The following is a 15,638-nucleotide window of genomic DNA, read 5'->3' as shown; positions in this document are numbered from 1 at the left end:
ATTAATTATTAACTAATGGTTATTAGCGGTTACTGATAAAGGTAAAGATATTTGTTCTGTGTAGTACAACTAGAATCTGAAAGGTTGTTATCATGAATTATCCAAAACTATATATAAAGCTTGCTTTGTCTGTTTACCTATAGCGATAGCAGAAGCTGGCCTTGCTGGTCCTGTTACTTGTAATATACCTTGCATTGAAATAAGTACCAATAACTTTAGGAAAGCGTCAATTGTAAAGTCTCTTGTAATCGCTACTTGTAAAAAATTGTAATTTTATGTCTGATACTGTAGTGCACAATTTTAGTTACAGAAAATGCAAGCTGGATTATTACTCCAGCTTTGCATTAGTTTGCACACTCTGAGGCAGCGCTGCCTCATTCAGAGCTCTGCCTAAACCTGCTTTGCCTGACATCTGACCACTTAACAGAATGCTTGGCAGGGTGAGGGTTTTTCTCTATGTGATTGTGCACAGGCAGCTGTTATGCCTTGACTGCAGTAAGGGGTTTTTATGTTCAATCAATGCCCACTAACTGAAGAAAGCTACTTGTGCAATTAAGAGGAAGTAGATGGCCTATGGGAATTTTGAAAAAACTAAAGAGAAGGAGGAATGTCAATTAGCCTACCCCTACTGCAGGTTACTGCTGAATTAAAAGAAAGCTGGATCTTTGCGCTAAGATTGTTTTCATTCCTGCTAAATCTAGATCAGGGCTTTCAGGGCAGTATCAAACAAAGGCAACCACCAACATAAGAGACTAGTAATTTCTTTATAAAGGCAACCACCAATATAAGAGACTAGTAATTCCCTTTTTTTTTTTTTTTTTCTGTGTGAATGCATATATGATTATTCTGAGAAGCTCTGACTCGTTGTGTATTATGAAATAGTTTTGCTTCTTCCTTCTGAGGTGAAACAGCATGCTTGTCTCTATCACTTGCATTTATTCATGTGGTGTGGTAGGACATAAAGTCTGCATTTCAAATACTGTATGTTTTTGATGTAGACGAAATATAATTCTGCCAATCTTTAAAAGAGTAACTTCTTAAAATGAGTCAACAACTGTCATTTTTCCTCAATATACCTGTATTTATTTTGCCTTTTTCTTTTTTTCCTCCAGGCAAAACCAAAGCTCATAGAACCGATAGACTATGAAAATGTCATTGTGCAGAGGAAAACACAGATTCTGAATGATCCTTTACGTGAGATGCTACTGTTCCCTTATGATGACTTTCAGGTAATTTAATCCTTTCCCCCCATCCCCCACTTCCTTATTATTATTATTTTTTTATAAAGAGATGTTTCTAGCAGGAGTATATGTGAGGTTGTTTCTCAGCTCTCTTTACCTACAAAAACCCCCACACAAACTCTTTGCCATGAGTCCCATTACATTGCTTAATTTATTCTTTATATGTTAGGTACAGAAGAAGAAATAGCACGATTTCTTCATCTGTTCAGATTATAAGGTCTGCTTCTGCAACTCAGCAATTTTACTGCCTTTTGAAGTAAATGATCAGTCACTTTTAGATATTCCCCCCTCCCTTTCTGATGTTCAAAAAAAGCATCTGCTTTTTGTTACTCTTTAATTCTTAAACTGATCCCCCCCCCCCTCCCCTTCTTAGTAGTAAAGGGCATAAACCTGTTCAAATGCAATCTGCTACTCTGAGCTGCATGCTTCCATCCAAAACTGAGTTTTGGCAAAGTAAGCCTTAAATGACAGGGTTCTGACTTGATTAAACCACACTTAAACAAGATTTGTGATTGTCTTGTTATATTTCTTTTAAAATTGCCTGTTTATCTAAATACACAGTTTTATTTAAGTATGCTCTCTTTTTTTTTGTAATTTTCTTGTAGATCTAGTTAGATAACTACCAAGCATCTTAGAGACTGGGGTTGGAGTAAATAGTGAGGAAAGTCTATTACACACATGCCCATACCTGCAGTCAAAATGTCTGCATTTGCAAAGTATGCAGACACCTGAATGGTCTGTAAATTAACTTTATTCAGCCAAGTAGCTGAAGCTAATCTTGTTTTTCATGGGGAAGGTTGGTGACTAGTTGGTGTGTTTCTACAGAAGGGCATCTGAAGTCCCATAAATTACATGTTGAACTTCTAATGAATTCTCTCTGGCCTGAATGCATCTGGACTCTGTTTATAATACAGTCTGAGGGCTTCTTTTTCATTAAGTCCTACACGAATAACTCTACTTTTAGCCTTCCCACTCTGAGCTAAAAAATTTGGATTTTGGGAAGCTACGGATATTGAGAATAGTTTGGGTTTCATGTGTTCTCAGTCAATGTGAAAGTTTAAAAGGCTGGAAGCAATACTTCTTGCAGAAGAAGTTGTACTGATACTAATGTTCAAATACTGGGTCACTCATGATGATGCCCTATACCAGGTGTTGGCTTTGGGACTGAAGAGCAGCAACAGGCCACACTACCCAAATCCCCTTCTATACTGTGTCTCTTCAGTATCACAGCTCAAGAGGAGTCCACTTTGCTTATGCCAAGTGTACTCTTATCTGATTGACTTGTTAAGGTCATTTTTGTGAACAGCTCTGAATTATCACTGGAGAAGAAACAAACCTATCAAGAATATCCTCAGGCATTTTGTTTGGGCAGTCTAGGGAGATGTCTGAAGCGTTCAACTGCTGTTTCATGTAACTTCTGCAATTCTTATCCTCAGACCTGTATGAATGAAACTAGTCCATGGTTCTCAGTCTGATCCTTCAAATAGAATGGCTGAATTTTGTCGCAAACTTTGTTTTGATTCTGTGGTCAGATTTTCATCAAGGTAGTAATTACAGTGTTTGTTACATCAGATTTCCTTCAAGTAGTCACAGTTTCAGAATATAGTCAGGTTTTCTGTTTCTTTATCGCCCAGCACTGTAATATCTGAACACATTTTCTGGGTTTTCCCTATACAGTCTTTGTCAGAGTCTCTTTTTATACTTGATTTATATAAAGGCTGTTTTTTTCTACCAAGCCGCATTATCAGACTTTTAATTCTTTGGAACACTGGCCGGCACAAACTTACTCCAAATATTTTTATTGCGCACATGATTCTTCCATTCTACTTTGATCTATCTAGTTTGTTTTCAACAACACAAAGCACTTAGATCTGTCATTCAATGTATTAAGAAAATATTACCAAGTCAGTGAACAGAAAACTCCCAAGCACTTATTATTTTTTTTGCAAGTTAAACCTTTCAACCCTGTGCAGTTTCCCATAATCATATTTACAGGTTTTACAGAATCATAGAATGTTGAGGGGTTGTAAGGGACCTTAAAGATCATCTAGTCTCAACCTCTCTGCCATGGGCAGGGACAATCCCACTAGACCAGGTTGCTCAGGGCCCCATCCAACCTGGCCTTGAACACTACCAGGATTGGAATCTGCCCTCTTTCAGTTTGAATCCATTCCGCCTTGTCCTGCCGAAGAATCCCAATACAGGCTAAGTTAACTTGTAGCAAATACGATGTGGGTATATTCCACCCAAATTAAATTTGCCTTTACGAAGTTATCCCAGTGTTATTTTTGAGGCATTTTGGTGCATAGCTTAGACCTTCATTACTTTTGGGTCTGAGCCATATGGATTTAACACACTTGCACTTAAAGCTCTTGGCTTTTATTTAGTACAAGTTAAGTACTTCTGAAAATAGATTTTATGACAGCTTTGCAGGAATGAAACTAAATCCAGGTCATTCTATGAGAAGGCACATCTTCAGTAGAAGAAAAGCAAAAAAGAGTCCAAGTAACGTTCTCATTTTAAAGAGACCTTCAAGTAAACTGGTCAAATAACCAATTTTTAAATGTTCGAAGAAATTTCTTAATGACTTTTTTCCTTTAAAATTAATTTTGTGTTTTTCCTTGAGTCTTTAGACAACTACTCTAAATCAAGGCTTCAATGTAGTTTGGAAATTATAGTACAGCTTCCGACACCTCCCATATAAGTGATAAGCTGCTTCTGACGCATCATTGTTTTAAGTGCATTACCTCTCATACAGCTGCCATCTTTTCCATTAAGTCTTTTAGAACAATTTCTATCACTGCATCTTGAGCATGAGCTTCTGTGGAACACAGTACCTTTAAGTCTCACATGACCTTGTGACAGAAAGAATATCCATCACAGTCTGCACTTATTGTGGACAGGTTCACTATCCATATTCCATCAGGTTTCTAGTAGCTGACTTGGTGAAATGTTCTTGCTGCTGTGACCTTTTCTGAAACCTCAACACATACTAAATCCCTGGGATGCACTTAGTAATATCAGTAAAAGAGTTTTAATTGTGTGCCTCAGTAATGTGTTTGATGGTGGCTCGCGTTAAAAGCAATCTTCCTTAGTTTTGGCAGCACGGTAATTGAAAGGGTTTTTTAAATCTTCTTTGAGAGCATGAGGCAAACACTTTGTAGTTCCTCATGCTACCATAAATCAAATGATCACTCAAACCCAGAGAGATGAAATGTTTCACTTCTATTGAACAGTTCAGCCAATGTAGTTGTGAAGAAAGTTGTAGAGAAAATTATCCTTCCTTCCTAATTTTTCTTTTGGAATACAATGTATGTGTATATGTGCATGCTTGATTTTAAAATGTTGATGTGGTGTTGCTTTAGTAATTATTTTTCGGAATTTGCTCTGAATCATAATACCTCATTCCTTGCATTTCCTGTCTCTCTGATGCACTGCTGCAGCTGACGGATGAGCTGAGGAGGAGGTGGCATGCATTAAGATGCTTACTAGTATGAACAAAATTGACAAATCAAATTCTGGTCTGTCATTGCTCTTGAAGAAAAAATATTTTTATGTGCAAAGAACTAGGAAAAAAACCTTTACTGTTATAGTAATAGTTGTGTAGCAGGGTAACAGCAGCACACATTTTAAAAGTATGTACAGCTAGTCCAATTTTACCAAATTTCCCTGTAGTGTTAAAATTCATTCATAAGTTCATGGATTTCCCCTGAAATGTGCCTAGGAAGATGCCACCTGAGTCTCTGTTTTTTCTTAAAATAATAATTTTTTTTCAGAAAAGCATAGTATAACTGTATGCTTACAGAAAATATATTGTACTGCATGTAATATATTATTTATATATTATATAAACTATAAACCATTTCCTATCAAATATCAGACTATTTCAAGCTGAGAAGAGTATCTAGATATTCTGGCCTTTAGCTCTTATGGTAGTTCACTACTCTTAGTAGAAATCTTTCTTTCCATAGCTTGTGAAAACAAATACATTAAACTCAATACAGGTTGAATATATTTCTAGAATTTAGAAAACTTCATTCTTAAAAGCTGTTAGCATATAAATGAATATTTCCCTGCAGTTTTTTTTTTTTTTTTTGGGGGGGGAGTTTGTTTGTTTTTTAACTGTACAGTGCAAGATTTATTGGTCCCATGAAATATTTCTGGGTTCATGGTTTCTGCTTTTACTACCTCCCCAACTCTCCCATCCGAGGAGTTGGCATTGTCACTTTTCAGTGTTCTGGACTAGATGAATAACTTGACCATGACTGTGGGATGACTTTTTTTTCCCTTTCAATCTTTACTGTAATTGAATATTCTACCTTCAAATACCCTCCCCAGTTAATAGAGTGAGGCTTTGGTAATGACAGAAATAATCACCTTATGGATCAAACTCTCAACAACAGAGATAAGTAAAGGTAATGTTCTTAAGCACCCTTTCTTTTTGACGATAAGGTGAAGTTTTCTCCTTCCATATTTTATCTGATCCTTTCTGGAGTATACTCCCATTACTTGGCTATTCTGAAACAGCATGTTCACAGGAAGTTTTCTGCTGTTAGATATAACTGTGTTGCCATAATTTGTCATCTTTCCTTTAGTTGCAAGTTTCATTAATTGCTTTTGTTGTCTACCAGACAGCATTATTGCAACGGCAGAGTCGATACATTCGTTCAACAGTTCCTGAAAATGCAGAGAAGGAAGCTCAAAGCTTGTTTGTAACTGAGGTAAAATTGAAATTGCATATGGCTATGTGTGATAACAATATGATACCTGAATTGTTTTACTTCTGCTCCATTTACTATTTTAAAAACAAACAGAAAAATAAGCCCTGAAAAATAATTAAATATTTATTGCCTTTTACTTGTCAATGATTTCAAGGGAAAATTTCCAGGGAAACCTAGAAGTGTTTTCCACTGGTGGCTGGAAAAGAAGGGTTAGCAGTTAGCTTTGAATTATTTTGTATCCATAATTGGCCCTTGCAGATGCTTCTCCTCCACCTTCCCTATGCTTTTGGCTTTCCTAGATGAACATGGACGATTTCCATGTGGGATATTGCGATACTAATAAATCGTGAATAAATTGTTGTGACTTGTTTTAGTGTCAGGTTGTCTCACGCCAGCCGTTCTTAATTTGTTCATAATAATCACGTACAGTTTGCTGGAACAGACGTATTCATAACTATAAAATTTGAAGAGGCCAAAATTCATTATGACTGCCTAAAGTTTCTCATAACTCTTTGCTTATGTTGTCATTCCTTTGGTTCTTTGAGGTTCCATTTCATTTAGGGTCTTGTGGAAGCCTTTAAGGAATGAAAGGTTTAAAATTTTTGTCTTTTTTTTGTTATCTACTGTTTTTTTACTGATATGTTTTAAGCTGATATTTTAACATCTAAAACAAGTAAATGTCTGATGTAATTCCAGTAAAACTGGAGGAGTTCAAAATAGCTGAATCTACCTCAAAGTGATTTATTCACAGTGATACATATCCTTTATACCTAACCTAAACATTTGTAAGATAAAATTGGAGGGGATGGACAAGAAGGGAGGAATGTCATAGGTAATTGATGTAGTTAATTTCTTCAGAACCAATTGCTTGGCAAGTATTAAGCTTGTATTTTGAAATATAAAGAAAATAGTTGTGATTTATTAGATGCTGTGTTAGTGTACATGTAGGTTTATTTGTGTAACATACATAAAATGTTGGATGGAATGGTTTCTGTCAACAGATTTTGTCAGTTTTATGTTACTTTGTTCAAAGCCAAGATAAATCAGTACTTTTATGTTGTAACAATATGGGTGGAGTGAAATGGTATTTCCTGTGATCTAGATCACAATTTAATGACATAATTGCTTTTCAACCACTGCAAACGTGGAGCTTAAACTTAAATATTAATTTAATTGCGCTAGAACTATAAATTTAAGGAAAAGATGTTTTTATTTTTCTGTGTTGGTACATGTGAAATTGAAATGGAGTTTTCTGAAGGCTCAGTTGCATTTTCAGCTGTAGTGAAATGCTGCTTTAACTTTTTGGACTGCTGAAGATGGTTAATCCAGATGCTGAGTGCATTCAACATATTCTGGTTTTATAAAGCACATGTCTAGCAGATGATAACATCCTGCTGAAACATATAACTTGTTCCAAAAAGCTATATTGCATTAGGCTATTGGCAAAAGAAAGAAAGTGTAGAGAATTTTCAGAGGTTGACATATAACCATAGTAGTTCATAAACAGTCATATTTTAGGAGGTTTTCTTGCGTTGTGCCTAGTGAATACCTTTAATCCTTTCCCACTTAATACTGATATTTGGTTTTCATTAAAACAGTGCATCAAAACCTACAATTCAGACTGGCATGTTGTTAACTATAGATATGAAGATTACTCAGGAGAGTTTCGACAGCTTCCAAAGTAAGTATGTTATCTAATGATATAATAAATTGAGTTTGTGAAGGAACTTTAACTGTATTTAATATAAACTTATTTATTACAGAAGTATATTAATACATGTAATATGTAAACTGAAATATGCTATTTTAATGTTTAATAGTCAGTAGAGATGATAAGGATTTGTTGGCTGGGATTTATATTGATGAACTTGAACCGTAAAGTCTTCTTAAAGCATTTTCTGGAAAGGTATCTATAATAACATTGCCTTACTAATAGGCAAGTCGAAACAGGACACTGTATCATTGACAATGTGATTTTAAGTATGATAACTAAAACAGGCTAATGTTTAGATGAAACTAAAATGGTAATATCCTGTTTTCATAGCTTCAAAGGCAGCTTTTGGAACTCCCTATAGGAGCTCAGGGAATAGAACATAACCAAGATGGTTAGAGCAGGTTTTCACAAGATGATTCAAAGTAAAAGCATAATCTACATCTGTTACAGACATTCCAAACCATCTGCTAGAGAAATCTTTTCATACCTTTTCCATATTTTCTAGGGAGACTTTAGAGATTAGAAACTTAATTTAAAATGTTTGAGAATGAATACTCCAGCTCTGGGAAATGTGTCTTCCCTTACTGCCCTCCTGCACCTATCAGTTAAGAAACAGTTATCCTTCTCTGTGAGTAGTTCTGATACCCTCACAGGTTTTGTACAAGTCAGTACCTGGTTTTTACTTGCCCTTAATAGAAACCACAACAGGCAATAGGAATTTAAATAAATGCATTGTCCTGCAAGGAGCCAATGGTTGCAGGTATGAATTCTTGCTCCTAAGATATTAGGAGTGGAGTAAGAGTGAGAAAGCATTTGTTCTCTTTGGTTGCACATCAGGACAGTGATACAAGCAGAAGAAAAGAAAGACTGTGGGCAGATGTAAAAATGAGGAAAATTGCTAAGAAATATACTTAACAAAAAGTACGTGCTTTTACTTAATTAGTCTTGTGCTTTTTCCTCTTCAGTTAGGAAAAGAATATCTTAATTTTTGCTGCTGTAAAATGTGTAACTAATCACAAAATTCCTAGTACTTCAGAAGGTTTTTCTTTCCTAGTAAAGGGACCAAATCAGAGAAGCTTCCTGTTCATTTATATGAGGTGGATGAAGAAGCAGATAAAGATGAGGTGAGATAATCATAATTCCTTACATTCTCAAGTTTTCGTTAAAGAATGTTGAGTGTGTAGAGGTTGTGAGTTTGGTTAAGTGTTAATGTCAGTAAATGAGACAGAGATTAGTTTGAACCACTGTGTTGGGAAACAAATTAGCTATTTTATCTGTCTCCTTTCAAATACCCTTGTTCTCCTGAGATCTGTCATGTGAATAGAAGTTTTGACAGATTGTAAAGTTGGAGTTTTAATACTTGGTGGTGTATAATCCTTCAGCTTTCATAAAATCTATCGTGTCTTATACTGTGTCTGTGTAACAGAGGTTTACAGAGATAAATGTTTCGTGCGGTTTAATCATGAAGTTGAGTGAAATCATAGGTGCATGTGTTCCAACGTGACAGCACATGCACTTAAATATGCATGGCGGTATAGCATGCAGGGTGAGTTAAAATTAGTTTGTCACAAATCTGACTATAGGGTAAGAGCTGGAGAGCCATCATGGAAACAAAGTCTTGAAAATTTGGCTAAAACTATAAGTATTTCCTCTTTTGTCATTGGCTTAGGGAAACCAGAGATGTATAGCCTCAAGCAATGTTCAAGTGTATTTCAAATGACAAAGACTTTTTTTTCAGCAACTGCCTCTGTTCTTTTTGTGATTTATTTTTTTTACCACACCCTGTTTGAAAACACAGTGCTTCAATGCCACTGTTTTCTTTTCTTACAAGTACTTGAATTCTTACCTCTCAAAAAAGAATTAAAATAATTTTTCTTTTTTGTGGTTGACAATCACTTTGCTTCTAAATTCCTACTGTTGAAAGCTGCTACACGTGAAATAAAAGGATTAAAACTGAAGAAGTAGTTTGAGGAATTCATCTGAGTAGATAGATGCCTGAACAGATAGTCATGGAATACCATTTATCCAGCGCTGCTATTAATCTGCACTGTGATATCTGGACAAATAATTTCATGCATCTGTATCCAAAACTTCCTATTTGTAGGATGGCAACGGTGATGATTTCTGCTCTACTGAAATTTAAAAGACTTGGCATTTTTTACTGTGACACTATTTCTGACAACATAAGTGTTTTAGCGGACAGTGAGTTAAACATTAAAAAATTAAATTAATATATAATTGACTTTAATAGTTACTAGTAAATATACTTATGGCTAGAGTTAGTTAAACACTGAAAAACTGTAACTTGACTATTAGCAAGTGATATGTATTTTACTAGGAAGTACAAGTGGAAAGGACTTCCTGTTTCCTTCTGCCCAGTTTCCTGTTAGAGCAGGCAAGAATGGAGTATCTCTTTGCAAAGCACAGTCACTGGAGAACAGGTCTGCTGCTCTTTGAGGAACTTGAAGCATAAACACAAGAAAAAAGCATGCTAGGAAGAAAAGGGAAGTTAATGGGACAATAGGGTGGGGAAGACCATAAATTCTTTCATCAAGGGAAGAATTAATGCAAGAGGTTTTTCTTTCAAACATTAACATCTCTCTATGCCAAAAAGCACAGATGCAACGCTTAGATTGAAAGTTGTTTGGTCTTCTTTTTGTTTCACTTTTGTTTGTGTTTGAAGAAAGCTGATTTATTATGAGAATGGTCGAAAACAAGAAGCTACAAGTGAATAAAAATTGGAGGAAAATCACATAGGGATTAGTTTATTCATACATCATTAAAAAGGAGAGAATTACCTATCTAAAACTATTTTGGGCTATCAGGCCATCAGGTTGATGTTTGTAAACGGAATCTTTAAATCTCGTATGTGATCAAGATACAGGATTGTTTTTGTTGAAACAGTTGCTGTTGAAATAAACTTTGGAGCCAAGTTTGTGGGAAAGATAATTAAAAAAACTTAAACACAGTGTGCAGCAGTTATGATAAAAGTGAGGAAATTACCTTACCAGCTGGGAACAGGAAGTATGATTCCAGTGTAAGAGTCATGTGTTAACAACTGGACTCTGGGTTCCTTTGTATTAACAGATGGTCAGCTGGAAAGGTTCAGTAGCTTTTTGGCTCTGTAGGCAGGAATTATGCCTGACAGAAAGATGGTGTAACTGGAGAAACCCAAATGATGATCAGTTTTATTGTTAGAAAACAGCATGCAGCTCAGCAGAGTTGGGAAACTGTGCACATCAGAGACTGGGAATTGAAAAGAGAGTCTTAAGAGAGCTAAATCCTAATTTTTATTTACACAGGTAATGTAGGATTTTTTGTAATGTCAGGTGATCCTATGTTTGGTTTTTGAAGTTACAGATAAGCATTGTTTGTTTTGTGCCAAATTTTGACAATAACTCATGAACTACTCATCATCTCACGCTCGTAAAGGTGGTTTTAAATCCCCCTTTCCTTTGAAGTTAATTCGCGCCAGGTGAAGAATCGTAGTTGGAAACCCCATATTTCAAGTTTTCTCTGTATGTTGATTCTTGTACAAGAAAAATGGTTATCTTGGTAATACAATAGAGGTGAGGGCTAATGACTTGAAAATATGAAACAAGACCACTGTATTGCTTGAACAGTGAGACTCACTGAGGCAAATGAAAATTTACTGAGTATTTCTGGTCTATGCTTTTGAGGCATTATATCAGATGCTCTGATAATTGGTGACCATGTCATCCTTTATGGGTCTAACTTCTGTAGTGCCAAGCTATCAATTTTGAAGGAACAGATTGATGCATCTTTTACCTTCTGTTCACAGTTTTTTGAAGTTCACATGTGCATATGCATATGAATATGCAAGCTAGACAGACTAAATAAGCTGTAAACAAATTACCTAGTAACTTTTTACAGAACGTTCCTTGAGTTAGTTCCAAAAACTAATTCATATTATTATGTTTGGGTAATAAATTACCAGGAGTATTTATCTTCTAGCTGGTTGAAACTCTTCCTACATGTCTAATTCATTATTGGTTTTGTTTCAAAATTGGTTATGCCAACTGGAAACCATGGTAAGGCCAGCTTGGGAGTACTCTAAAAGATTACTTGGAACTGGTGATTTAATATTTATTCCATGGCAATTATAAATCTGGCTTCTTGATCTTATTTCATAGCAGAGTGCTAGGTTTTGGTAGTTATTGACATCCTAGGGGTTTTGATGCAGTTACTCAGTTCCATCAGCTGGCAGATGGGTGTGGAATACAGGCAGTGGGTGTGATGTGTGAGGCATGCGTTGGATCTACTGTTTGCGAACTTGCCCTTGCTGCCAAGTTTCATCTTGTTCTCTTTATAAAGCTTTGATTCTGATCTGTAAAAGGGCAGATCCAATTCAAGAATTCAAGACTTACTTCTCTGTAAATTTTTAAGTAATGTCTTTGAAGTACTGCGTATAAAACAAAATGGTTTGAGAAATCTCGATTGAAGTTTTGGAGAGGCATGTGTTTACATTGTTCTTTTTGGCAATAGAAATAGGTAAAAATTCATGTGCTCCAAGATTAGAATGTATGAAAAAGCTTACAGAGTGAATGTAAGTAAATGTTCTAAGTGTTTCCTCATTCCCCTCTTTCAGTCGGATTTATCTGGACTAACATTTAGCTATCTATAAGCTTGATCATCCTTCTGGCCATAGAGAAAGCCTCTATAAGTGGCTAGATTAAATATTAAAAGTTAGATTAGGTCAATTTCCCCCCAGGTCTTTAAATGAAATAATTAGAAAGCTACGGAATTTCAGCAGGGACTCATGGTACGTTATCATTACATTATGAACGTAGTTATTCCAGCTTCTGAAGTGACTTCTGAAATTTTTGATAAATACTACACAGACTGTGATACAAAACTTTACTTTTTTTTTTTCTTCCCCCATCTTCCTTTCTTCATCTCCAGGATGCAGCATCTCTTGGGTCTCAGAAGGGTGGAATAACAAAACAAGGATGGCTGCACAAAGGCAACATGAATAGTGCAATCAGTGTGACAATGAGAGTAAGTTTAAGAATGTCTTATGCATGATAAAAAACTGAACAGAAATATTAAATGTCCCTGTGCCTTTGAGAAGTCAATTTGCATGTGGATTAGTTCTAGAAAAAATTGTGTGGCATAAAGGAAGGAAGCTTTTATGTAATTTATATATCTGAAATCTTGCTATCCTTTTATTATACATAAATCGTGAAAAAAAAAACATGAAAAATCCGATATGTGGGAGAAGTTAAATTTTCTTAACTGTACCCTTGTGTGATGTTAGTAGGAAAGGGACTGTGTAATAGGAGGAGGGGGTTTTGTTTGTTTGTATTGCCTCTTTTTATATAAAAATATAGGGGGGTTATTTTCCTCTTCATTTAGAAACAAACTCTAATTGTTTTTGTGGTTGTCACAATAAACATCTCTTGTAGAGTCAGTTTTAAATATCCTTCAGTAGATCAAAAATACTGTCAAATTGTATAGTACAATCCTGCTGCAGATATTCATAAGTTAATATTCTTTTAGTTAATGATTTCTGTTTTATTTTCCGAGGATACTGACTAGTTATTTGTAAATAAAGGCTCTTTTTCTATTATCTACTGTGTAAATAGCACTTACAGGTTTTGTAATACGAGGATGGTTAATACTTGTGTTGTAACTGCTTTTCTTTCCTCCTTTTTTTTCACTAGTCATTTAAAAGAAGATTTTTCCACTTAATCCAGCTTGGTGATGGATCCTATAATCTCAATTTCTACAAAGATGAAAAAATATCAAAAGAACCAAAAGGATCAATATTTCTAGATTCATGCATGGGAGTGGTTCAGGTAATTATAATTGTTCTGCCTGGTTTCCAGTTAATTCTGTATTTGATAGTAAATGCAATTTCTTTCAAAACACAGATAAATGTTTTTATATGTAGATAAGTGCCTATTATGCAGAGGAACATGGTGCATCTTGCAAAAGCAGTGAACAGGATTTCAAGGGGCAGGAGACTGAATTTTTAAAATCTTTCTGAAAAGAACATATATTACTAGTTGGTGTTAAGTATTTATCAAACCAGATTTTAAGGCAAATGCACAAAGAACCCCAAACTTAAATCATGGCAAATTAATGACAGCATAATATTGAAGTTCCTTTCAGTTATTAATTTCTGTGCTAACATGAGCTGTAAAATTTTTTTCATAGCTTCTTGTGTGGGATTTTTGTTGTGGGAGTTGTATTAAATTCAGTCACCCTTCCAGATTCTTTCATTTGACCTTTATAACGTTACTTTTCTGTGCTTTTCTTTATTTTAAAAAGTTAAGGGCTTTGGTCAAATGTTTGTCAGTAGCAAGTGCCAAAGAAAAGATTATTTTTCTTTTTCTTGTGATTCTGTTATGTATTTATAGTACAGCCTGTAACTGTTCTGTTAAGCACAGCATACCTGGAAAAAAACCTTGAGTTTTAGTACTTTTTTTAAACTTTCATGGAAGTAGGCGAAGTTTAATAAAAATGTATTTCTTAGATAATTTTTTTTAGTATAAAGTTGTTTGATTTCAAAAAAGAGATACAGCAGCTGTACAGAGGATCTTTTTCCCCCAAGGATTGTAGTGATGTTTTTGATACATCTTTAATAGGCAATTTGCATTGAAATCTTAGAACTGTAATAAATTTAACCATATTGCAAGTTCTGTGTACAATTTTGCAAAAATTGTTTTACCTTAGAGATACAATTCTGGCCAACTCCACTGAAGTGAGTTTGATTTGTGTTTTTAAAACAAACCAATAAACAAAAAAGTGGTTCCTAAACTCTGCTATAGTCTTGTCAATGTATATAAATACCTGAGGGCAGGGTGCAAAGAGAACAGAGCCAGGCTCTGCTCAGCGATGCCCAGTGTCAGAGCTGGAGGCAACTGGCACAAACTGAAACAGAGGAGGTTCCCTCTGAACATCAAGAGACATTTTTTCATTGTGAAGGTGACTGAGCACTGGCACAAGATGCCCAGAGAGCCTGTGGAGTCTCTATTCTTGGAGATCTTCAAAAGCTTCCTGGACATGATCCTGTGCCAACTGGCTCTAGTTGGCCGTGCTTGAGGAGGGAGGTTGGATGAAACAACCACTAGAGGCCCCTTCTAACCTCTAACCATTCTATGATTTTATGGTTTGGGGGTTAAAAACCTGAAAATCTTCATTTTTCTCATACATACTTTCATAGTGTTCATGCTTTCTATTCTGTCAGTTCAATTCAAGGAACCTGAAGTTTCCTGAGACTCTTCCAGAAGCTTCCTTTGTTTGTAAACTTTGTTTGTAAAACTGTCCTTTGGATGCTTTAGAATTAAGAGTTGGCTTGTGTCTCAAACACTCTACTGTATTTTACAGTACCGTCAATGACATCTGGTCTTCAAAACTGCATGTAAAAATTTGAGACTAGTTACGAATCAGCATCAGATGCAAAAATCAAAACCAATTAATGCTCAGTTTTAAGAAACCAGGTAGTCATTTAGTAGCTAGAATAATGAGGTTTGAAAATAGCTATTATCTTCACTTGAATTGTTGATGAGGAGCAAGTAAATGATATTTTGAACTATCAAATATTATACATAGTGACCCTATTCCAGACATGTAATTTTATTATTTTGTATTATATACTGTATCCTTTCTGGCTGATCTAATTTTATTGTTTTACTGTTACTTATTATTGTTGTTGTATTAGCATCTATAAACTCTTATGGGGGAAAAGTGGTAGAAATTTCGTTCCCATTTAACGGAAGAGGAAAATAAAGTAGCCACGGTGCTGTGGAGTAGTCTGACATGGAATTCATAGAAACAGTTGTTCTTAGGTAGGCATGCTGACAAGTTTTTGTTCTCAGAATGAAACGACTTGTTTCAGAGTAAGTCTTTTCATTGAGGGGAGATAAATTGCTATAGCATTCCTATAGCATTTCTTGTTTCTAAGTTCATTTAGTACATGTGCTTAATTATTTTTTC

General features: G+C 35.2%; 1 protein-coding gene across 16 annotated transcripts in view; it reads left to right on the top strand.

Annotated features, from left to right (window-relative positions):
* The window catches only part of DOCK9 (dedicator of cytokinesis 9), a 112,578-nt gene that overhangs the window by 37,775 nt on the left and 59,165 nt on the right, over positions 1 to 15,638 (top strand). For all 16 annotated transcript variants that reach the window (XM_027880357.1, XM_027880354.1, XM_027880352.1 and 13 more), the window contains exons 2-7: positions 1,113 to 1,229; positions 5,873 to 5,962; positions 7,561 to 7,643; positions 8,731 to 8,800; positions 12,600 to 12,695; positions 13,361 to 13,495. In XM_027880357.1, coding sequence (XP_027736158.1) covers positions 1,113 to 1,229; positions 5,873 to 5,962; positions 7,561 to 7,643; positions 8,731 to 8,800; positions 12,600 to 12,695; positions 13,361 to 13,495 — 591 coding nt within the window. The remainder of the gene's footprint in view (positions 1 to 1,112; positions 1,230 to 5,872; positions 5,963 to 7,560; positions 7,644 to 8,730; positions 8,801 to 12,599; positions 12,696 to 13,360; positions 13,496 to 15,638) is intronic.

Source organism: Empidonax traillii, unplaced genomic scaffold, assembly GCF_003031625.1.
Source record: "Empidonax traillii isolate 1590-97213 ecotype Southwest subspecies unplaced genomic scaffold, ASM303162v1 scaffold68:size1967880, whole genome shotgun sequence".
NCBI classification, from domain to species: Eukaryota; Metazoa; Chordata; class Aves; order Passeriformes; family Tyrannidae; genus Empidonax; species Empidonax traillii.
This window is presented reverse-complemented; position numbering and strand designations above follow the sequence as displayed.